The sequence below is a fragment of the Microcaecilia unicolor genome, chromosome 6, assembly GCF_901765095.1.
Source record: "Microcaecilia unicolor chromosome 6, aMicUni1.1, whole genome shotgun sequence".
In the NCBI taxonomy this organism is placed as follows: Eukaryota; Metazoa; Chordata; class Amphibia; order Gymnophiona; family Siphonopidae; genus Microcaecilia; species Microcaecilia unicolor.
Window position 1 is genome coordinate 70,314,833 of NC_044036.1, and position 26,011 is coordinate 70,340,843.

Genomic DNA, 26,011 nt, shown 5'->3' on the forward strand with positions numbered 1-26,011 from the left:
ATGGGGGGTTTTCCCCCTCCTTGTTTTCATATCAGGCTGCTAAAATTTGGACTCTGAATCCTAAGGCAGAGCTCAACAAATCCCAGGAGCCAGGTCACAATGGTGCCTGGAAATTGTACCCTGGCCCCAGGGATTTCATACTCTCTGCAATTTGTTTTTCCTTTTGCGGCACTGCCTCAGAAACTGTGTCTCTGGACTCTGCACAGCGATTGGGATTTCCACATACCTGAATCACACAGTCCAGGAATTCTCATGGTTTCTGGTCTTGCAGGACATGAAACCATGAGACTTCCTGAATTCTCATTCTTCTTGATCTTTCCGCTGCTTTTGACACTGTCGATCACAGCATACTTCTCGATACCCTGTCCTCACTTGGATTCCAGGGCTCTGTCCTTTCCTGGTTCTCTTCCTACCTCTCCCTCCGCACCTTTAGTGTTCACTCTGGTGGATCCTCTTCTACTTCTATCCCTCTGCCTGTTGGCGTACCTCAGGGTTCTGTTCTTGGTCCCCTCCTCTTTTCTATCTACACTTCTTCCCTTGGTTCATTAATCTCATCCCATGGCTTTTCCTACCATCTATATGCTGATGACTCCCAAATCTACTTTTTTACCCCTGATATCTCACCTTGCTTAATTCAAGTACATGGAGAGCTTGATCGCTGTGCAAAGTCCAGAGAAGCAGTTTCTGAAGCAGCACTGCAAATGGTGAGGCAAGTGCTGGTGACTGTTATGAGACTGAGAGAGCCAGAGACACTGACTAGGTGAAGATTGGAGGGGAGCATAAGAGAGGCTGGGTGAAGGGGGCACTCAGAGGTAAAGTAAACTGTTTATCAATGCCAACCATTCTTTTGATATGCACAGCACTTTCCCATTCTCACAGCCACTCAATTGTTCGTTACTTAATCTTATACAAGATAATGTATAATATTGTTTCAAGCACCATTTCTTCTTTTAATCTAAGTGCAGAAGTTTTATTCATTTACTGTTACTTATTTTTTTTACCATTCATTGCAGTCAGTTCATAATACAAGTGGCATGTTACCTTTGTCTTTAACCAGCAGCCTCTTTAATGAGTTTTTACTGCATGCACAGATCATAACATCATAAGTGTTGCCAAACTGGGACAGACCAAAGGCCCATCAAGCCCAGCATCCTGTTTCCAACAGTGGTCAATCCAGGTTACAAGTATCTGGCAGGATCCCAAAACAGTAAAATACATTTTATGCTGCTTATCCTAGAAATAAGCAGTGGATTTTCCCAAGTCCATCTTAATAATGGGTTATGGACTTTTCTTTTAGGAAGTTATCCAAGCCTTTTTTAAACCCTGCTAACTGGTTTTACCACATTCTCTGGCAATGAATTCCAGAATTTAATTACACTTTGAGTGAAGAAATATTTTCTCCGATTTGTTTTACATTTACTACTTAATAGCTTCATTGTATGCCCCCTAGTGACCAGAACTGCATAGTATTCGAGATGCGGTTGCACCATGGAGCGATACAAAGGCACTATAACATTCTCATTCCTTTCCTAACAATACCTAACATTCTATTTGCTTTCTTAGCTGCCACTGCACACTGAGCAGAGGGACACCTAGATCCTTTTCCTGGTTGGTGACTCCTAATGTGGAACTTTGTATCACATAGCTATAGTTTGGGCTCCTCTTTCCCACAAGCATCAGAGTCTCATAAGGTCCTCTTGGCAATTTTTCACAGTTCTCTTGCGATTTAACAACTTGAATAACTTTGTGTCATCAACAAATTTAATTACCTCACTAGTTATTCCCATCTCTAGATCATTTATAAATACATTAAAAAGCAGCAGTCTCAGAACCCTGTGGAACCCCACTATCTACTGACCATTTAACCCTACTCTCTGTTTTCTTTCTTTTAACCAGATTTTAATCAACAACAGGACATTTACCTGCTATTCCATGACTGTCTAATTTTCTCAGGAGTCTTTCATGAGATACTTTGTCAAATGCCTTTTTAAAATCCAGATACACAATATTAACTGGTTCACCTTTATCCACATATTTGTTCACCCCTTCAAAGAACTGTAGTAGATTTATCTTTTAGTATCCGGAAAAAGCAAAGTTACTTATCTGCAGTAGGTGTTCTCTGAGAACAGCAGGCCAAGTGTTCTCACAGCCAGGTGATGTCATCCAACGGATCCTGGTGCAGATGCTAACTAGTAAGATTAATGTAGAATTTCTTTTCCTAGCAACATCCCACCGCATGTGCTGGTGCCTTCCTGCCTGATGCGTGAGTCATATAATAAAGTTATAGAAAACAACTCCAAAGCGAGGTGAGAGGGTATGTGACAATACTTTCCCTGCTGTCCTCAGAGAACACTTGTTACCAGTAATTTCACTTTCTCTGAGAACAAGCATGCCAGTTGTATTTTCACAACTGAGAATTCCTAGCTACCAGGCTCACTGAAAACAACAATGCTAGGATAAAAGAGACTCAAAATATTGAGGCCTCAAAGTCAATTAACCTGAAAATATTTACATAATAGTTGTGAAGGTGCAACCTCAAACCAAAGAAAACTGGGCCTCGGGGGGGGGGGGGGGGGGGTGGAGGGGAATTGGATTCTAGACACTGAACAAATTCTTCTTGACTGCCTCTCCGAACTGGCTGTTACATCTGGTATCCTGCTCAAGGCAGTAATGAGACGTGAATGTGTGGACAAATGACCACATCATAGCTTTGCAAATCTCTTCTATGGGGGCTCTCCTCAAGTGGGCTACCAACATAGCCATGGCTCTGACATTATGCACATTGATATGACCCTCTAGAGTCTGCCCAGATTAGATGTAAGTGAAGGAGATGCAATCTGCTAGTCAACTAGAAATTGGGCTACCCCCATCTGGTTTGGGTCGAAAGTAACACAAAGCTGGGTGGATTGTCTGGGTTTTAGTCCGCTCCAGATAGAAGGCTAAGGCTTGTGTGCAATTTAAAGTATGCAGTATACTTTCACCAGGATGAGCATGTGGTTTTGGGAAAAATGTTGGTAGAACAACTGATTAAGATGGAACTCCGACACTACCTTAGGAAGGAACTTCGGGTGCATGCGGAGAACTACTCTCTGTGGTGAAACTTAGTGTAATGTGGATCAGCTACTAGGGCCTGGAACTCACTGACTCTGCGAGTTGAAGTTACAGCCACCAAAAACCCAACTTTCCACATCAAATACCTCAGATGACAGGAATCAAGTGGCTAAAAAGGAGCTTTCATCAGTTGGATGAGGATAACATTGAGATCCCAAGACACAGTTGGAGGTTTGACATGGGGTTTTGCCAGTAGAAGTGAACAACTAGAGGATGTACAGAGATGGGCTCACCTCCTACATGGTAATGATAATTTAATTTAATTTAATTCTGGCATTTAAAATCTGCTTAACCATCAAGTTCAAGGCAGAGAACAAACACACATTATGAGCAGGTACTTTCAGCACTAATTTCACTTAGATGAACCTCCATGTTCGCAAAACGGGAGTCCTACAACTGCCTTGCTGTCTGTAGGAGGTGGTGCTTCAGTATTATTTTCAATCGTGAGGGTTCCCTGGAGTCCTACAGAGTTTGTACGTCTCTCACTATTGAAAATGTGACAGTGAAATGGAACGGATTCACGCTCAGCTTAAAGGGAACAGAAGATGAACCCTTACAGGGTTGTTTTTCAAACCAGATTCAGAGAGGTGCAAGAGGTATTCAAGTAGTTTTTGTGTAGGGAAAGTTAGGAGATCTAAGCTCTTGCCCTCACACCAGGCAAATATCCTCCTCTTTAATGAGTAACATCATAGTGGAGTCTTTCCTGAAAGCCAGCAAGATGCAGAAGACTCCCTCTAGCAAATCTAAGGATTCAAATTCTACGCTCTCAACATCTAAGCCACGAAGGCCAGGGATTGGAGGATGTGATGCAGAAGGGATCCCTCATTTTGTGTGATGAGGGTTCGGAGGGCAGCACCGGAAGAAGAGGAAACCAGAGCTGCCTTGGTCAGGAAGGAGTGATTAGGATCATAGTTCCCTGGTCTTGCTTGAGTTTCAGCAAAGTCTTCTCTATGAGAAGCAATGGAGGATTCACATATAGAAGACCCTCCCTTCAATGTAGGAGAAAGGCATCCAACGCTAATTTGCCATGTGATCTCAGCCTGGAACAGAACTGGGGGACTTTACTGTTGAAATGAGTGACAAAAAGATCCACTGAGAGAGTGCTCCACTCTCAAAAGATCTCGTGGGTTATACCCATGTGTGGTTGCAAAACTCTGCTCAGTCTGTCTGCCAGGCAGTTGTCCTATCCTGCAATGTATGTGACTCAGAGGACCATTCTGTGAAGGAGGGCCCGCCACCATATCTCCACTGCTTCCTGTCACAAGGGGGAAGATCCCGTACCCCCCTGCTTGTTCATATAGAACACTGCAACCTGGTTCTGTAGCCGATCTCTGAGAGCTTTTAGAGCATTCCAAATGGCCCTCAGCTTGAGGAGGTTGATATAGAGATCTTAACAGCCTTCAGCTCCTACCCACTCCCTTAGTTCCAGCTTGCAGCACCGCTGCCTTCTTCAATTTTCCGAGCCGTTGGCAGCGTCAATTAGGTAAGCACATTGCCTTCGGTGACCCCAACAGCTCTCCCTTTGTTGCAGCGTCCCACCTATGCAGGACAGGAAATTACAGCAGAGAGAAAGATTCCAGGCTGCCGAAGGCAGTGTGCTTATCTCACTGTACTGCTATGGATTTACAGCCTGCTTCACTGACACAGACTACTCAATAATTACCGTGGATTCTTTTGGATTCGTATTAGATAAATAAAACCTTTATTAGAGGTGCTAAATTCTACAATGATTAAGGTATATTCAATGATTGGCTACATAAACACAATGATTAGCTATAAACAATCATTACATCACTGGTCTCTACATCTAAGTGCTAAGAGTTCTTAGACCAGGAAAAGAAGCAATAATACATATATACAACATCACTGGTCCTTAAATCATCCAGGCTCTTATCATCAGCTGGGGGGCCCATTATAGTGAAAGCCAGGAGCAGATCCTCTGCGCAGTACGTATGTTACTCACAGATGAGCTCCCGATTTCACTGAAAGAAACTCCCCTTTTTATTAGGCTCAGAACTCATGTTCAGAGCTACGGAAAATTACAGAATGCTTCTCTGTCTAGGTAAAGGAGCCAATACTGTGGGAGCGTGGTCACATGCTCTCCAGGTCCAGGTGGCAAAGCTGGGCCTGGAAAACAAGTGCCATCCACCCCTTCACATACCACATTAATTAGAGCTGTGTCTTACCTTCTGCATTCCAACTTATTTTCACACAATCAAAGTTAAATAATTATTTTTAAACGGAATTACTTCTAATCAACAATACAGACCCCGAGTGCACTGGTTGATCAAGACAGAGATGAAAAACAATCTTTAAAAATTCACTTCCATTACACTCACTGATGCTGACGGCGGCCTGGATTGAAGAAGGCAGTGGTGCAGGGAGCAGAAATAGAGTAGGAGAGCTGACCAAGGCGGTTAGATTGAGAACAGGAGATGGCAATGACAGCTGAAGCAGGGAGTGGGAGAGAGATGTCAAGGCCACTGCGGGGCCCCTGGAAGCACAAGGTCCTGTGTGACCACCCCTGTCACCCCTGCCTAAGCTCGGCCCTGGACAGTGGTGTGCTGGAGCCAGCTCGCAAGAGCCAGTTGTTAAATTTGGGCCGCGATCTGTTTGCCTCTCCTCCCCCGAGCTGCAGGGTCCTGGCACATACCTGAACTAAAGCCACCCTGGTGGTCTAGTGGATTCTTTGGGGCAAGAAATATCCCCAGTCTTTCCTGCCTGCTGCCGGCGCTGACTCTCTCGCTGCCACATCGCTCTTTAAAAATGGCTGCCAAGACTTCCAGCAGAGGCCTCGCGAGACTTCCACTGAAGATGATGACTTTAAAACACAAGCCAAAGCATTCCATCAGAATCTACAGCATCGTAACTATCCACATAAAGTCTTGAAACGGGCATATCTCAGAGCCAAATACAATAACAGAGATCTTCTATTACAGAATAAGCGAATAGACCAGACCAGATGACACCAACATGGTTTTTGTAACAAGATTTGCACCCGGAGGGGAAGCAACAGCTAGGATCATCCGTCAGCATTGGGACACCATGAAAACGCACTCTGTTTTTGCGGACACACATTTGAGGATGGCATATTCCCGCTCCAGAAATTTGAAAGAGGTATTCAGTCCGGTACAGATGTTACAGAAACAGTTGACTCAATCAAGTAAAGGACTACCGCTGGGCTACTTCAAATGTAATAGATCCAATTGTACAACGTGTGTGATTACTTTGCAGACTGACAGTTTCACCCAATCATTATGACAACAAAACATACAAGTTAAGATATCATACCACCTGACAGTCTGTGAATGTGATTTATTTGGTTGAATGCCCATGTAACAAAGTGTACGTGGGTAAAACAAGTAGAACATTATATATCCGCATGAGAGAACATCGCTCACGGATTACGGCGAGATCCCCAGGGGCACCAATGGTGCAGCACTGCATAATGAATTCCCATGGTTTTAATAATCTGAGATGCCTGGTTCTAGAACAAGCTAAGCTAGGGAACTATGGGGGAGATCTCAACAAGAAGCTTTTGCAGAGGGAAGTTTTCTAGACATACCACCTGAGATCATTGAAACTGGTGGGACTTAATACTTACTTACATTGGGGGTGCTACATATGAAGTGTGCCCATTTCTGGTGTGGATTTTTGTCAATATCCGGTAGAAGAGCCGTTAAAAGAGGGGGCCGCCATTGTTACCAGTGGCGACCTGAACCAGGAGTGAGAAGGACACAAGTAAGCGCCAGGAGAATATGCAGCGGTTGCATGTGATATTTTGAAAAAATTGTTGTGTGTGTTTTTGCATGCTAGAATGATGGCTGATCAGTTTTTTCACCTGACTAGATCTGCAACAACCCAGATCCCTTGATAAAGCTCAGGCGAAACAGGAACCTGTCGGGGTCCGGAGAATGCTTACGTTATGCAGATAAGTGATTGTCCTTCTGTGAACGCCATGAACAGCACAATTTGTGATGTAACATTGCAAATCATAGTTTAAAGCAAAGAGGAAAAAAAACCCAAAACATTTTCAATGTGTTATGCACACTATTTGAATTACTGCACTTTTACATTTAAAATATAGGAGGTCGGGGTTTAAGTCAGTGATTATACAAAGTCACGAATGCCAAAGTATGTCCAGATGATGAGCGATAACATAGGACATAAGCACAGTGACATTATGAGACTATTCTCCTCACACTTAATGTGCAGTTTACAATAAATCACACAACAGCTTATGTATTTGTTTGGTGAAGTTGATTACTTATTAGAAGTTTAGGCCATTTTTTCTTTGAAGTAATTATCATTGTCCAGTTCAGCACACTATTAGCAGCCAAGTTCATACAAAGTTAATTATCTTCAGTGGAAAAGAAATCTGTTGACTCAGGGTGTTTGCTATGTGAATATTCAATCACTGTTTCATTATCAAAATTTGTACTTCAGCATAACAACCTTCTCCTTCAGTTTCTTTGATCCAAGCTGTTTACTCAGGCAGGAATGAGTTCTCAAACTGAACATCTGGACCCTAAAGATTTTTTGGAAGGGTCTCAGGATGAGAAACCTCAGGGGAGAAATTCCAAAGTGCAAGCTGAACAGCTGGGCAGTAGTTTGTGAAAACATTTAATCATGCAACATGATATAATATATATGTATAAGGCTATGAACTTGGCATTTGATTTGGGCTATAAAGACTTGTTGTTTAATGGAGGTCTTATGGTTTAATGGGAGCTCTGACATGAGGGGGGAAGGAAAGAGTAAAGCATTACCTTCCCCCCAGTCCACCTCTGCGCCCCCCCCCCCCAAAAAAAAAAAATAGCAGGGTAGGGAGAGAGCCTGTTAAAAATTTACCAGCACAGGATCATGTCATGCTAGGCTAGCAGGAGGAAGCTGCAGAGAGGAGCTCCGGGGCCCCCCAATTAACATCATACCTCAAGCGCCTCAAAAATCTAAGCAATGACCCGCTTAATCTCACATTTGAACAGGGGAAGTGTCCTAGAATAGGGCAGTAATAACGTGCATCTGTTTGTGAGACATAATGTCTGCTAGAAACCAGCATAAGGACTGAGCACGAGGCCGCACAGGAGACAAGATGGCTGATGGCAGCTCCTTGGGAGCGTCATCTGTGGGTTCAGCAGCCGAGATTGCAGCGGAGGTCTCTGCATTACTGGAATCCTCGGTCAACGAGAAACTTCAGAGAATAGCCGATAAACTAGAAAAAATGGATGATACTTTGGAGAACCTGAGAACGGATCTTACCGACTACCAACAAATGTTGTTGGATGTGGAAGATAAGTACTTGCAGAAAGATACAAGGCAGCAGTTCCTACAACAAAAATTGCAGCGTCTTGAATCTAAAGTAGAAGATTTGGAGAATCGAGCCAGGCGCAACAACCTCAGGTTGGTTGGGCTTCCAGAAAAAATCAAAGGCCCTGACTTGAGATCTTTTTTAGAATCCTGGCTGCCAAAAGCTCTAAACCTGCACACACCAGAGGGCCCGTTGAAATTTGAATGGGCTCATCGTCTGGGACCAATTCGTTCGGGAGAATCGCGCCGAGAACTGTAATTTTGAAGTTGCTTAACTATGTGCACAAGTTGGAATTTTGCGGGCCATGAGGTTGGTAGGCATGCTAACTTATGAAAATCAAAGAATCCTTTGCTTTCAAGATTTATCTGCAGCAGTAGCTGCACAGCAGCAATCGTTCTCTGGGACTGCAAATTACTGCATACCAAGAAAATTCCTTTTGTTCTGCTATATCCAGCACATTTATGCATCACTTACAATGGCAAGACCTGGCCTTTCCTGTCTTCTGAGGAAGCTTCCAAATATGTTGCTCAGCATATCCAGCAGATAGCCAAGACCTGTCGCTTCTTTCTCTTTAACATCAGCAAAATTCGCCCTTTCCTCTCTGAGCACACCACCCGTACTCTCGTCCACGCTCTCATTACCTCTCGACTTGACTACTGCAATCTACTCCTTACTGGCCTCCCACTTAGCCATCTATCCCTCCTTCAATCTGTTCAGAACTCTGCTGCACGTCTTATATTCCGCCTGAACCGATATACTCATATCACCCCTCTTCTCAGGTCACTTCACTGGCTTCCAATCAGATACCGCATACAGTTCAAACTTCTCCTTCTTACCTACAAATGCACTCAGTCTGCAGCCCCTCATTACCTCTCTACCCTCATTTCCCCTTACGTTCCCGCCCGTAACCTCCGCTCACAGGACAAATCCCTCCTCTCAGTACCCTTCTCCACCACCGCCAACTCCAGGCTCCGCTTATTCTGCCTCGCCTCACCCTATGCTTGGAATAAACTTCCTGAGCCCTTACGCCAAGCCCCCTCCCTACCCATCTTCAAATCCTTGCTCAAAGCCCACCTCTTCAATGTTGCTTTCGGCACCTAACCTTTATACCTTTCAGGAAATCTAGACTGCCCCTATTTGACTGACTGTACATTTGTCCTTTAGATTGTAAGCTCCTTTGAGCAGCGACTGTCCTTCTATGTTAAATTGTACAGCGCTGCGTAACCCTAGTAGTGCTTTAGAAATGTCAAGTAGTAGTAGGTGACGTTAGAGTTGGCGGAGGTCGTGGAGCCTGGTGCAGTGTGAGACATGGCCTCGAGGATTATTAGTGTTCATACATGGAAATACTTAATATAGGACTATTATCCATATAGTGTTCTTTGAAGTCTTTCCGCATTTGTCTTAAAATAGGGCGCACCTTCAGCTGGTGATTGTGAAGATGGAGTGGACAGCGGTGCCTTAGGAACTGTTTGTGTTACTAGCAGTGATAGCTTTGTCGTAATCTATATCTGTATTTGTTCTCTTAATCAGAGTTCAGAAGGGTCTGTATTTTATATTAATGCCAGGTTGCTTGAGGGGGGGGCATTGGGAGACTCGGGGTGATCGGATTCTTAGATAGAACTTTCGGTATCAGGGTGCTTGGGATGGGGAAATACGGATGTAGGAGGGTGGTGAGAGGGGTGTGGCAAACTTTGTGGGGAGGGGGGGTTGTGTTGGCTGATGTTTTCCTTAGTGGGAAGGGCAGCTTATACTGTGGATATTGATCATATAATGAGGGAGGAGTTTCCTACAGATTTATTTTTTCAGATATGGGGGAAAGCCCAGGGGCTGGGGGGTACCCCTCCTCATTTAAGTTAGAATTTCTATCTGATATAATGCATACTGCTCTTGGGGATCATGAGTTCACTTAAATTTGTGTCCTTGAATTTAAGGGGGATATCCTCACCAATTAAACGTAAGAAAATCCTGCAAGCTCTAAAACGTCACAATACATAGCGTTTGTGCAGGAAAATCACCTTACCTCCGTAGAACATGTTAATTTCAGCAAGGGTGGGTGGGACAATTGGTTGAGGCCCCAGCGCAGAGGAGATGGGCGGGAATCATGATTCTTTTTTCGCAGGGGTCTCGATGTCCAGATTAAATCAGTAAAGCGGAGCTCCGAAGGTAGATATGTTTTGGCTGAGGTGATGCTGGACGGGCAACCTTTAATTCTTTGTAATGTTTATGCCTCCAATGTTTTTGATAAAAAAAATTTCAGTGGGCTGATTGCTCTTTTGACCTCCTATCAAGGAGGTAATATTACATATGTTCATATGTACATATTGCAATACTGAGACAGACCAGCATCCTGTTTCCAACAGTAGCCAACCCAGGTCACAAATACCTGGCAAGATCCCCCCCAAAATACAAAACATTTTATGCTGCTTATCCCAGAAATAGTGGATTTTCTCCAAGTCCAATTTAATAATGGTCTATGGACTTTTCCTTTAGGAAGTCGTCCAAACCTTTTAAAAACTCTGCTAAGCTAACCATCTTTACCACATTTTCTGACAATGAATTCCAGAGTTGAATTACACATTGAGTGAAGAAATATTTTCTCCGATTCGTTTTAAATTTACTACTTTGTAGCTTCATCGCATGCCCCCTAGTCCTAGTATTTTTGAAAAGCGTAAACAGACGCTTCACTTCTACCCGTTCCACTCCACTCATTATTTTATAGACCTCTATCATATCTCCCCTCAGCCATCTTTTCTCCAAGCTGAAGAGCTCCAGCCACTTTAGCCTTTCCTCATAGGGAAGTCGTCCCATCCCCTTTATCATTTTCGTCGCCCTTCTCTGAACCTTTTCTAATTCCATTATATCTTTTTTCAGATGCGGCGACCAGAATTAAACACAATATTCGAGGTGCGGTCGCACCATGGAGCGATACAAAGGCATTATAACATCCTCATTTTTGTTTTCCTTTCCTAAAAATGCCTAATATTCTATTTGCTTTCTTAGCCGCAGCAGTGCACTGAGCAGAAGGTTTCAACGTATCATCAACGATGACACCTAGATCCGTTTCTTGGCCGGTGACTCCTAACGTGGAACCTTGCGTGACGTAGCTATAGTTCGGGTTCCTTTTTCCCATATGCATCACTTTGCGCTTGCTCACATTAAACGTCACCTGCCATTTAGATGCCCAGTCTCCCAGTCTCGTAAGGTCCTCTTCTAATTTTTCACAATCCTCCTGCGATTTAACTACTTTGAATAACTTTGTGTCATCAGCAAATTTAATTACCTCACTAGTTACTCCCATCTTTAGATCCTTTATAAATATGTTAAAAAGCAGCGGTCCCAGCACAGACCCCTGGGGAACCCCAGTAACTACCCTTCTCCATTGAGAATACTGACCATTTAACCCTACTCTCTGTTTTCTATCTTTTAACCAGTTTATAATCCACAATAGGACACTACCTCCTATCCCATGACTCTCCAATTTCTTCTGGAGTCTTTCATGAGGTACTTTGTCAAACAGTTTCTGAAAATCCAGATACAAAATATCAACCAGCTCACCTTTATCCACATGTTTGTTCACCCTTTCAAAGAAATGTAATAGATTAGTAAGGCAGGATTTCCCTTCACTAAATCCATTTTGGCTTTGTCTCATTAATCCATGCTGTTGAATATGCTCTGTAATTTTGTTCTTTATAATAGTCTCTACCATTTTGCCTGGCACTGACGTAAGACTCGCCAGTCTATAATTTCCCGGATCTCCCTTGGAACCTTTTTAAAAAATTGGCATTACATTGGCCACCCTCCAATCTTCCGGTACCATGCTCGATTTTAAGGATAAATTACATATTACTAACAATAGTTCCGCAAGTTCATTTTTCAGTTCTATCACTACTCTGGGATGAATATCATCCAGTCCAGGAGATTTGCTACTCTTCAGTTTGTCAAATTGCCGTATTACATCCTCTTGGTCTATAGAGATTTCATTCAGTTTCTCTGACTCGTCAGCTTTGAATACCATTTCTGACATCGGTATCTCTCCTAAATCTTCCTCGGTGAAGACAGAAGCAAAGAATTCATTTAATCTCTCCGCTACGACTTTGTCTTCCCCGACTGCCCCTTTTACCCCTCGGTCATCTAGCAGTCCAACCGATTCTTTTGCCAGCTTCCTGTTTTTAATATACCTAAAAACAAATTTTACTATGTGTTTTTGCCTCCAACGCAATCTTTTTTCAAAGTCCTTCTTTGCCTTCCTTATCAGTGCTTTGCATTTGACTGGACATTTCTTATGCAGTTTCTTATTATTTTCTGTCAGTTCCTTCTTCCATTTTCTGAAGGATTTTCTTTGAGTTCTAATAGCTTCCTTCACGTCACTTTTTAACCATGCCAGGTGTCGTTTGGTCTTCCGTCCTCCCTTTTTAATACGCGGAATATATTTGGCCTGGACTTCCAGGATGGTGTTTCTGAACAGCATCCACGCCTGATGTAAATGTTTGACCCTCGAAGCCACTCCTCTAAGTTTTTTTTTCACCGTTCTTCTCATTTTATCATAGTTTCCTTTTTTAAAGTTAAACACTAACGTATTGAATTTCCTGTGTATACTTACTTCAAAGCTAATATCAAATTTGATCGTATTATGATCACTGTTATCAAGTGGCCCCAACACCATTACCTCCAGCGCCAGATCATGCGCTCCACTAAGGACTAGATCTAGAATTTTTCCTTCTCTCATCAGCTCCTGTATTAAGAGGGTATTTGATCCTCAGCTGGATAAATCCTCCGCTGCACCCCAAAGTTCGAGTCATTGTTCTCGAGGCCTGCCCTTCCTTTGCTCTGTTTTGGATCTGATAGATGTTTGGCGGATACGGCATCCCACCCTTAGAGATTATACTCACTCTTCATGTGCACACCTGACATAATCACGCATTGACTATTTTTTTGCTTTCCAGTCCCCTTTTTTCTAATGTTTCTTGTGTGGAGATTGGTCCTTGTGAGGTCTCCAATCACTCACTTATCTGGTTTTAGTTAGCTGGGGGCGGAAGACCCAGACAGAGAGGGGCTTGGAGATTTCCCATAGATCTTTACGGGACACTGGGTTTCAGTCTTTTCTTCAGGAGAAGTGGGAAGACTTTGTGCGAAATAATAGCAATTATATTCATCAACATACTCCTTTTTGGAAAACAGCGAAAGCTGTATTGAGAGGAGAGATTATTGGATATAGATCCTGTATTCGTAAATTCAGAGATAGACCAATACTCACTCCAATTGGAGAAGGTAATCTGCCAACAGCACATCCAATAGGGGGCTACCCGAAAAGAGGCTGCCAGAGAGGCCCTCCTGACTTCCCAGAGAGTGTTGAATGAGTTGCTTCATCAGAGAGCTAGAAAATCCCAATTGTATTATCAATATTATTTATTTTTACATGGTAATAAAGCGGGGGGGGGGGGGGGGAGGGTTGCTGGCATGCCTTTTAAAGGGAAGAAGGGGGACCTCCTGCATAATGCAATTGCGTGACTCTAAGGGCCACTGGATTAGGATGGACAGGGATATATCAGCTCATTTTCAGAAATATTAAGAGTTACTTTACAGGGACCCCACAGATGCAAAGTTAGATATTAATTTATACTTGGATAACTCGACATTGCCTTCTTCTCCACAGGTTGGGTTTGTGAAGGGTAGATCAACTTCCAAGAATATTAGATCGATCTTGGCTTCTTTAGAGGCTGTGGAACACTCACGGGTACAGTCTCTGCTGAAACGTTTTGATGCGGAAAAAGCTTTTGATTGGGTGGTATGGCAATTTATTTTTGCAGTTTTGAAAAAGGTGGACATTGAGGGGTTTTTTGGTGATGCAATTGGTGTTTTGTACTCTGATCTGCGGGCCTTCATATGGGTTAATGGAAAGAGATCATCTGTGTTTTCTATATGCCGTGGTACGAGACAGAGCTGTCCATTGTTCCCTTTGCTTTTTGTGCTTTCTTTAGACCCATTTCTTAGAGAAATTGTTTCCCACCTTGAGATTATTGGGGTACCTATTGGTCACTCTGCCTTTACGGTCACAGCTCTTGCTGATGACTTGTTAGTACATCTTACTAGTCCCCATGGATCTTTGACAGCTCTCGTGGTCCTCTTTTGTGTGTTTTTTCCAGTTGCTTGTATCTTTGGGATTGCAACATATGGATGCCCCGTGGGTGTGGGCAGGAGATTTCAATCAAGTCATGGAGCCAACTCTTGATAGGTCCTCCCCTCGGGCGTGTGCCGTGTGCAGCAGTGGGTGGGGGGAGGGGGCTCCCCGCACTGTGTAAAACCTTACAATTAGTAGACCCTTGGTGATTGCTCCACCCTACGACTCAGGATTATACACACCAATCCAAGGTGCACCAGTCATGTTCGTGCATTGATTATATCCTTCTGATGAAGGTAGGGTTTTCAGAGTTAGGAATACATTCATAGGTCCGACAGAGATCTCCGATCATGCTCTGATCGGAATGGAGTTGTACCTAAGCCCCGGAGGGATAGCCTCCAGTCTGTGGCATTTTCCGGCTTATTTATACCAAGATAGAGCATTTCTGGATCACATTAGAACTCATTGGAAATTTTATGTGGACACAAATGCAGAGCCTTGTGAGTCACCCATTACATTTTGGGAGGCTTCCAAGGCAGTCCTCCGGGGAGAGATAATCGCATATATGAGTGCGCGAGCAAAACGCCTAGTGGCGGGTATCTTGCGTCTGGAGGCAGAATATAGGGCGGCTAAAAAAAGCACACATAGCTAACCCAACTAAGGAAAACAAAGACAATATGGCAGCAGCATCAGCTGCCTTAAATTCCTTGATTCAAGAACAAACGAAGAGATATTTATCTTCCAGACGCCTGAATTTTCAGCAGTTTGGTAACAAACCTAGTAGATTACTGGCACAGATAGCTAGAGCAAAAATGTTGCTACAATTTGTCCTCCTTTTAACATTGCCTAACAGGGTGCGTATCACTCAACCGGACGCAATAACCAAAGCATTTCATGACTACTTTAAAAAAGCTTATTCCTCGAAGAAAGGGGAGCAGGGATCTTTGATTATGGACTACCTAGCTGACGTGGGCATGCCACACTTGGATCAGGGGGCCCGGATGCAACTGTCTCTCCCTATTAGTGCGCAGGAGATGCAACGTATTATAAAGTCTCTTCTGCTAAGATCGGCTCCAGGCCCTGACAGGTTCTCAAGTGAGTACTATAAAATTCTAGCTCACAAGATAATGGAGCCTTTAATTGCATATTACGACTCTGTGGTTCAGCGTGGGTCCTTTTCTTCTAGAGAAAATGAGGCCCTAATCACCTTTATTTCAAAACCGGGCAAGCCCCAGGACACGGTAGAATCTTATAGACCCAAATCATTGCTCAATGTTGATATAAACATTTTAGCACGGATACTGACGGATAGGCTGGCGCAGCACGTCCCATCGTTGGCGGTGACCATCAGGTGGGCTTTGTTCGCAGCCGTCAGGCCACATTGAATGTGCGTAAAGTCCTACTCTCCATTGCACACAGTCAGTCCAATAAGGATCCGCTGTTGTTAGTAAGCATAGACGCAGAGAAAGCGTTTGACAGGGTCCAATGGGATTACTTGTTCCGGGTTTTAACTTATATTGGACTGGAAGGGTGGTATATGGAGGCTATTGCTGCATTGTATCACGGGCCATTGGCGCGCATAGTGGTTAATGGGAATCAATCTCCCCCTTTCGAGGTGCAGATGGGGACGAGGCAGGGCTGCCCACTCTCGTCCTTACTCTTTCTATTGTACATAGAACCGCTCCTACGAACAATTATGGTAGACCCAGATATCGTCATGAAAAATGGTTGGGGAAAAAACTAAATCTTTTCCTGTGGCAAGGAAGGAGGAGGGCTTGGGTACCATTGACTAGAACGATGCTGCCGTGCTCGGTGGGGGGGGGGGGGGGGGGGGGCTAGAGCTTTTAGATCTCCGATTGTTCTCCATGGCTTGTGGCATGAGGCACCTCTCAGATTGGTTTCGCTCCACCCTATTTTTCCTGTACACCCACAGAAACCTCATTGCTTGGCTCACTGCATTTTGCATATTGGCTTCAGGCTCCTGCCGATAAGTTACCGAAATTAGGGCCGTATAAATATATTTTTTCACCATTAAGAGCTTTGCGGAAGTGGCTCTGTAAGTCCCATCATAGGAGTAAAAGAGGTTCCCCTGTTGTTGCCGATTTGGGGTAACCTGGCATTTCCGGCGGGGGGCTCTTCCATCTCTTTTCAAAAGTGGGCCTCCTCCGGGGTCCACTACCTATACCATGTGGTATCAGAGAGAGGAGTCATTAAGTCGTTTGAGGGGTTGTGTGAAGAGTATGGTTTAGATAAGAAAGATATATTTGCATATTTTCAGTTACGCCATTATGTCAACTCCTTACCTGCAGCCTCATTGACTGTGGAAACTTGGGAAGAGCTAAATGAGTTGCTTGGTTTAGATGCACAGTTGAAAGTACCGTTAAGCTATTTTCACAGAACTTTAAGAAACACATTGAAAGTGTGTGACTACTCACTGATGGCTCAAGCCTGGAGCGAGGAATTGCGGATCAACCTTCAGCCAGAACAAATTGCACTTTGTCTCAGGTCTACCTATAACATGACAGTAAATGCGGCATGGTGGGAACTTCAGTACAAATTCTTGTTTAGACTACATATTTCTCCACATAGAGCATTTCGCGCTACACTGCGAGAATCTGATTCTTGCCCAAGGTGCATGAGCAATAATGCAAACTTGGGACATATGTTTTGAACCTGCCCTCGAGCACAATCATTCTGGGCGGCGCTGTGCATTCATGTATCACAGATGTGGTCTACAGCCTGGTGACCGGCTGTTTGATCTCTTCAGGACTCAGTCCAGCGCTGGTGGGCTTCAAGTCATTCTTAAAGACAGCAGTCCTGATGGCAAAGCGTGCAATCTTACAGTTGTGGCTGGACGCAGAAGGCCCAAACATATCACTTTGGAGGTCATCAATGATTCATTGCTGCTCACTAGAGAAGAAAGGAATTCAAGATCTGGCCTCCAAGAGAGGCAATATGTTTTGTAAAATTTGGTCTCCATTCTGGGACTCTCTCACTCCTGTAGCAAGAAGCAAGATTTTGAACTGTTAAATCAGGGATGGGTTGAGGGGAGGGGAGTGGACGGAGGGGATTGAGAGAGGCGTGGGATGGTAGGAGGGAGGGGTAGACAAATGGAAAAAGATTGTTATAACATTCGGAATCTTTTTTTTCTGTATTAGTTAGATTGAATTGTATCTTAGCAAGTAATCTGAATGCAATAAATAAGAATTAAAAAAAAAAAAGGAACTTGGATGCTTGGAGACTTGCGCCCAAGCACCTTTAACAAAGAGGGGGAGCGCTTCTCCTGGTGTCAGTGCTTCTCAGATGCCAGCAATGCTGATACCCTAGAGCTACCGGCACCATGCGTCAATGAGGACCAATGCTTATACTTCTTAAGCTTTCCCTGAAGCTCAGCATCACAATCCTTTGTTGCCAATGAGGATGATGTCAAACCAATACGCGCCCTCTGTGTTGGGTACAATGCAGAGTGGTCCCCGGGGCCTACTTTCAGCGCCCAATGTGGAGAGAGGTGGAGACCTCCTTGATGCCGGTGCACTCCCAGTGGTAGTCAAAGTCTTAGCAGCCACTGAAGTCAATGCTTCCGGTGATGATGTCAATGGATTGGCCTTCAAGGAGCCAAAAGGTCTCTCCTGCTGGACCTGCCACGATCTCTGTGTCCTTAACTGCATTTGCAAACACAGAGAACAAGAGTTAGCTCATGGTCAGGTCCAATGCAACAAGAGTGCAGGTCTGTCACAGAAATCACCCGATTACACTGGGTGCACCCTTTAAAGCCACTGGAGGTCTACTTAAACATCAAGAAAAGAATCACGGCCAAATTAAATTCCTCAATTGTGAACTGTAAAAAGGGGTGGAGGTGAATCGATTTTTCACTCATTCAAAAAGTACAAAGATTAGGGGACACAATGAAATTGTATCAAATACTTTTAAAACAAATATAAGAGGAAATATTTCATTTCACTAAAAGAATAATTTAGCCTGTTGTCGAAGGATGTGGTAATGGCAGTTAGTGTATCTGGGTTTTTTAAATGGTTTGGACAAGTTCCTGGAAGGAAAGTCAATATGTTATTGAGATGGACATGGGGGAAGCCACTTCTTGCCCTGGGGTTTATAGCATGGAATGGGTTTCTGTCAGGTACTTGTGACCTGGATTGGCCACTGCTGGAAGCAGGATACTGGGCTAGATGGACTATTGGTCTGACCCAGTGTGCCTGTTCTTATGTTCTTAATTATAAATAGAGCATCTAGATGCAAACTTCATTGGTTAGCTCAGACAAAGGAAATCAATCCAACAGAGTAACAAGCTGCAATCACAAATCAAACCATATCTGAGAATGCTGTGGTTTACAACAAAACCACCATTAAAAAGCACTAAATTGACCCCTGATGCAGGCCAAAACACATCCTGTGTCAGGTCTATTCATTAAAGGACTCTTGAAGGTCCTTTTGTATTTAGCAGAGTAAAGGAGAAAATGAATTCTGTTTCTCTTTTGAGGTAAACACGTACAGCGAAGGAGACAAGAAGGATGATGGGAAAAAAATGTCTGATGAACTCAAAAGAATTCACATCCAAAGTTTATTGCTAAAAACTGGACTTGACACGAATCGTGTTATGGCCATTCAGGCCTGCATCAGGAGTCCCTGTATTCTGTATCTACGGCAATTTATAAAGATTCTACTACTTCTCAGAATTGGAATCAGCATGGAGTAAAGAGTGCAGTTTAGACTTGACTCCATGCAGATTCCAATTCTGAGAAGCAGTGAAAGATATTATAAGACTTAATAGTAGATTTATGTATAGGAAATATAGGGCCCTGTTTACTAAGATGAGCTAGTGTTTTTAGCACATTCTAAAAATTAGCACACGTTGTATAGATACCCACAGGAATATTATGGGTGTCTATACGGTTAGTGTGCGCTAAAAATGAAAATGCGTCTCTAGCGTGGCTTAGTAAACAGGGCCCATGGTTTTTGACTACTCTCTTGTCTGGAACATCTGACTCTAGGCCAAGGCAATTATCTAGCCTGCAACTATAGAACAGAGAGAGTTCAAAAGGAAACATACCTGTTCAACACCAAGTTCATATTTTGGTAAATATGTGACAGCTTCTTTTATTTGGTTCCCAAATGGAGGGTGCCTGTTCACAATCTGTAAAACATGGCTATCAATTAATTAATTCTTTTGCTATATGCTTATTTTTGTGAACATAATTTCTGATTCCTGAGGGAAAAGGTTTGTTTTTTAATACAATTTTCTTGACTTTCCTTAGAGCTATCACATATCAAGGCAGATTACGATTACATAAAGAGATTAAATCTGCATGTATTTTTTCAAGAATGGCTGCAATCTGTGATCCCCTACTGAGGATATTTGCTATGATGTATCATGATAGAGAGAGGCAAACAAAACTCCCTAGTGGCTGAAAATAAAGATCTATGGTAACTCAGATTTAGACCCAAATTATACCTAGTGTTGAGTGAGTTAGCAGCAGGTTTCAAATGGTCTGTGTGTTCAAGTATTGAGGAAGACAAGCCAGCCCCCCCCCCCCCCCAAACAATAAAAAAGAACTAAACGAAAGTCTATATATTTGTAATATACACACATAAAAGAGCAATGGCATCAGCAATCTACCCATAAGTTCCTAAAAGGCAGAGAATAATAAAATCATACCAGCTCAAGTTCCCTTGCATTTATATCTTCTATTTTTTTAAAAGACATTAGGCCTGCATTTACCATAGCATTTGATAATGTCACACCTGTAAAACAATTATATTAAGACATTACTACAATAAAACTAAAAATCTTTCAAACACTTTGGAACTGATTCTCTAAACTTTATTCCAATAGAAACAGAATAGGAGAAAAACCCTTAATAAATAAGGGCCATTCTTGCTTTCTATTGTACATGAAATTTAGTTTTAATTTAAAATTCTTGGCTTTATATTCTGCCTTTTTGGTACCAGGCCAAGCAAAATGGATTACAATACACATTGAAGAAATACATATTAATACAAAAAAAAGCTTATCTAGGGCCTCTTATCAAACCACACTAGCAGTTCCCAGTATGGCAATACCTACAAAACTCATTCACTTTGAATGGGCTTCATTAGCATTGCCGCACAGGAACCACTAGCGCAGCTTGATAAAATAGGCCCCTAATTTTTTTAATTGAAATAATCAGGACTACTGCCCTGAAAAGCTGCTTTATTTCTGTTCTACTGAACACTTTCAGTTTCAAAGGAAAAGTCAAACTGAGGGGGTCTTTTACTAAAGCTTAACTCAAGTTATCTGCAGCAGAGCCCATAGGAATAAAATGGGCTCTTCTGCAGATAACTCGAGCTAAGCTTTAGTAAAAGACTCCCTGAGTTAAGTAGCAGAATGCCCAGGGATAAGAACATAAGTACATAAACATCACCATACTGGAACAGACCAAAGATCCATCAAGCCCAGTATCCTGCTTCCAACAGTGGCCAATCCAGGGCACAAGTACCTGGCAACCCTAAAAAAGTAAAACAGATTTTATGCCACTTATTCCAGGAATAAGTAGTGGATTTCTCCAAGTCCACCTTAAAAATGGTTTATGGACTTCTCTTTTATGGGTTGATGCTCAGAACTCCAGCGCTGTAGGAAACAGTGCTGGAAAATATTACAGAACCAGCACACAAAAGTAACCGCCCAATGCTCAACATTAACAGCATGCAAATTATGGGCTTCTTTTACACAGCCGCTCTAGCAATTCCCATACGGCAAATGAGAGGAAGCCCATAGGAATTGAATGGGCTTCCTTCCTCTCATTTGCCGCACCGCAAATCGGTACCGCAGATTTGTAAAAGAGGCCCTATATGTGCACTGTGCAAGGGGGAGGAACATGCCTGGTGGATGCACACAAGAGTTTTGTGGCTTAAATACATTTTTTCACTTGAAAAGCTTATATTTAAGAGCAGAAAACAGGTGCCAATGTGTGCTTCCACTTTCAGTTTTGCTTGGACTGCCACACATTTGTTCCTTGCCATCGGCACTGGACCTTGCACGGGCTTCTTTCCTCTTTCAAATAAAATAAAAACCGGCAGATCAATACAATACAATACAACAAAAATGTATAATCCACTATCTACCCACAAAAGATCAATGTAGATTACAACTATGCCATTACTAGGAAAAAAGTACAACAATCATACAAATATCTTCTTAACCCAAACCATATCATATCAATAAATTGGTCGTCTAGATCAAGAAAATAAATGAGCTTTCAATAATTTACAAAATCTAAAATAAGACGACATCACTCAGCTCCAAAGGAAGAGAATCCCAACATTGTACTGAACAGTATACAAGACTGGAACTTTAAGCAACGATCTTTCAATCTAAATGAGTGGATTAGTGTTCCTAACGTAAATAGTTCAATTAAATAATTTATTTAGTTATTTATAGCATTTATATCCCACAATTTCCCACCCAAGGGCAGGCTCAATGTGGCTTACAATAGTCTGTAAAAACATTCATCAATTCAGCAAACAAACAATCAATTTCTTAGAAGTGTAACAGAGAAAGGGTAATAGCAAAGAAGGGAAAAAGAGAAAGAGGAGTGGTGATCAATATGACACCTTGACAGTGACAGTTCAGAAGTAAAAGATGCTAGGCGGGATTTGAGCGTAAGCTTTTCCAACTAAAAAGGTCTTGAGGCGTTTTTTGAAGGTTGGGTGATCAGGAGTAAGTTTCACCAATTTCGGTAGACCATTCCACAAATGAGCGCTAATATAGAAGAAGGTGGATGCGTAGGTGATCTTATACTTGAGGCCACTATATACTGGGTAATGGAGATTTAGGTACGAATGAACTGATCTGTGAGAGTTCCTAGGTGGCAAGTTGATAAGCGTGTCCATATATGCTGGGGCTTCACCATAGATGATTTTATGCACCAGAGTGCAAATTTTAAAAGTGATTTGATCCTTGACAGGAAGCCAGTGCAGTTTCTCACGCAGTGGTCTTGAACTTTCGAATCTCGATGTACCATAGATTAGTCTAGCAGCTGTATTCTGGGCAGTTTGTAGTTTTTTTAGAAGCATATCCTTTGCACCCTGCATATATTCCATTGCAGTAATCAAGGTGGCTTATGACAAGTGATTGAACTAAGTTGCGAAAGACTTCTCTAGGAAAATAAGGTTTTATACGTTTTAGTTTCCAAAGAGAAAAGAACATGTGTCTTATGGCAGAGTTTGTATGTTGCTCCAGTGTTAAGTTTCTATCAACAATTACTCCTAATACTTTTAGGTTCTCAGAGATTGGTAAGGCAAGCTCAGGAGTGATTAACGTTGGGGGGGGGGGGGGGGGGCGCATATTTGTTATAGGGAGAGGAGAGTATTAGGCAATGAGTTTTCTCAGTATTGCGTTTGAACTTAAATGAGTTGGCCCAATCTAGCATGGTGTGTAAACCAAGTCATATTTCATTGGTTATCTCGCTTAGGTCTTTTTTAAAAGGAATAGAGATTGTGATGTCATCTGCATATATAAACGGGTTGAGACCAAGTTTCGATAGGGCTGTGGCCAGAGGAATCAACATTATGTTGAAGAGAGTTAGCGAAAGTGGCCTGCCCTGTGGCACACCACAGTCTACCTTCCAAAGAGGAGATACGCTTGAGCTGGAGTTCACTTGGTAGGTTCTTGAGGTTTAAAAACATTTCAACCATGCTAATACATTTCCACTGGCTCCAAAGTAATCGAGGAGCTGCAGTAGGATGTGATGATTCACCATGTCAAAAGTGCTAGACATGTCAAATTGTAATAGCAAAATACTCTTTCCTACATCTATTTCCCTTTTAAAGTTGGTCAGGAGTGTGACGAGCATGGACTCAGTAGTATGGAGCGGACGGAATCCCGACTGTGAGTCATGCAAAATATTGAACTTGTCCAAAATACTTGTTGAGTTGTTTGTTCACCATGCTCTCCATTAATTTCACGAAAAGCGGAATAGATGCAATCGGCCGATAGTTGGTAAGATCATGGCTTTTTTTCTTGGCATCTTTGGGAATCGGGGTGAGTAAGATGTTTCCATATTTTACAGGGAACTTTCCTTTACCAAGCACGAAGTTAAAATGTAGCATCAAATCAGTGAGGAAGCAGTTAGGGGCACATTGGAGTAAGTAGTTCGGGCAAATATCTAGTTTGTAAAATTTCCTTGAGAATCTGCGGAACTCCTGCGTGACAGAATCAACAGAAAGAGGTGTGAAGTGTGAAAACGATCGGTCAACAGTTTGTGGATAAAAATACAGAGCTTAAATTTGCATCATGCCTCAATAGGATGCCAATGCAAAGATCGCAACAAAGGAAAATCATGAGAAATCCTCTCTTCTAACCCCTTAGTGTGACCTCAGTGTTGGCAGTAGGTTTCCAGCATTAGGGCAGGGTTTTTTTTGTGTGCTGTTTCACTGAGCATTGAGAGGGAATACCTAATGACCCAATTTACATTCATTTGCCTACATTTAAATGCAATTTACATGTAATCTTTGATGTGCATGTTGTTTCCTGTGCTATAGCTTTCTGAGTATTCTGTGCATATTAACACTGGTGCTTGTCTGGTGCTAATCTCCTCTAGTGCTGGTGTTAGGTTTTGAGGATCAGCCCACCAGGAACTTGTCCAGACCTTTTTTAAACCCTGCTATGCTGATTTCAGAGCTTAATTACATGTTGAGTGAATAAATATTTTATCTGATTTGTTCTAAATATACCTCTTAGTAACTTTATTGCATGCCTCCTAGTTCTTGTACTTTTAGAAAGAGTAAACATTCTACTCATGATTTTATAGACATCTCTCATATTGCCCCTCAGACATCTTTTCTCCAAGCTGAACAGGTTAATCTCATTAGCCTTTCCTCATAGGGGAGTCATTCCTACCCTTTATCATTTTGGTTGCCCTTCATATTGGACAGAAAACATTGATGGATGTTCTTCATCAGAAACAGTTCCCACTTGAATCAAGCGATGCTTTCTTATTTTCACAAGTTAAGCATTACCTGGGCAATAGAAAGAGAAGCAATGATATTGGGAGAACCAAGATGCCATTTGAAGTTCTAACAGCGGGTTTTCAGACCAAAGGGTATATATATATATATATATATATATATATATATATATATATATATATATATATATATATATATATATATATATAAAAGAAATCTACAAGTTATTTAAAGGAGCAGAAAAGTAGAAACTGGGAAGCTGACCTGGGAAAGAGTATTGGGCATAGATACTAAAGAGCAGTCAAGATCTTTGTAGCCGGCCAGCTGGTGGAGAGTGACTATAAAGTGCTACTGAGATGGTTCTATGCACCAACATATCTGAAAAAATATGGGCAGCAGTGTAAGTGATCAATGTTAGAGGAGTCATGGATCACTTGAGACCATTTTCCATATTTAGTAGACTTACTCAAAAGTGTAGGAGTTTTGGGATTGGGTCTTTGAATACCTGGGTTAGGTAGCTCAACAGCAGATCCTTAATACAACAGTGATGGTGCTACTAAATGCAAGGGCATTGTTCTAGAGTAATAGTGACTAGGCTGGCCATGAAAGACAATATATTATGAAAAGGGACAAGGGTGATCTAGAGTGGAGCATAGGAAGAGGCAATGAAGAATTGAAGTACGTAGGCATCAAAACATGGACGCTTTCTGTGCATCAAGGACATCAATTCAGGGGAGGTGTTGGCAGAGTGCCTGGAGAGAGAACAATGGTGATGATTCTTAGATTTTTTTACGCTGCAGGTCCCTTGACGCACACAACACCAACAAACAGGACATAGAATCCTTACACTGTCACAGTACTAAATCCAACGATGAACCATCTTGAAGTTGCATCAGTACACCTGATGTTGATGCCGAAGCTGATGCAGGTTCTGCGATGAGTGTCACATCTCTTGCCATTATCGATGCGGATGCCAATGTCGATGCAGAACAAAAAAGATTTTCATGCTGGACTCTGTGGGCTTTAAGAGTCCTCGCTTGAATGCACAGGCAGAAGCTATACTGTATGTCCTAGTGTTCCGGACCCAAGCACTGAACTCACCAGTTATGGGGGTCTGTGCCTGAAATAGTCCTATTGCATCGAGTACACTTTTTAAAGCCACTTTCGAGGCATATTTTCAAAGCACTTAGCCTTCCAAAGTTCCATAGGTTTCTATGGAACTTAGGAAGGCTAAGTGCTTTGAAAATGAGCCCCTTGGCACCCTCATTGACATGAAGGGAAAAATGGCCAACGTGAAGTCAAAAGGCTCTATGGTTCGGGGAGCTTGAGTAGTTAAATACCCGAAAATGGTCGATGCCTCTTGATCTCTCTACTCCACTGAAAATGGTAGACTGCTGGTCTCATGCTCGAGCGTCAAGCAGGAAGGCACCTGCGCATGCACGGTGGGGGTACAATCTCAAAGATTTAATGTGACAGTGCACAGTGCAGTGTTTCTGCACCGGGCTCCCTGGATG

At 42.6% G+C, this 26,011-nt stretch overlaps 1 protein-coding gene across 1 annotated transcript in view; it reads right to left on the reverse strand.

Annotated features, from left to right (window-relative positions):
* Nucleotides 1–26,011, reverse strand: part of HFM1 (helicase for meiosis 1) — a 472,985-nt gene that overhangs the window by 91,682 nt on the left and 355,292 nt on the right. Inside the window, exons 21-22 of the mRNA XM_030206735.1 lie at nucleotides 20,209–20,294; nucleotides 19,603–19,686 (exon numbers count right to left, since the gene is read on the reverse strand). Coding sequence (XP_030062595.1) covers nucleotides 19,603–19,686; nucleotides 20,209–20,294 — 170 coding nt within the window. The remainder of the gene's footprint in view (nucleotides 1–19,602; nucleotides 19,687–20,208; nucleotides 20,295–26,011) is intronic.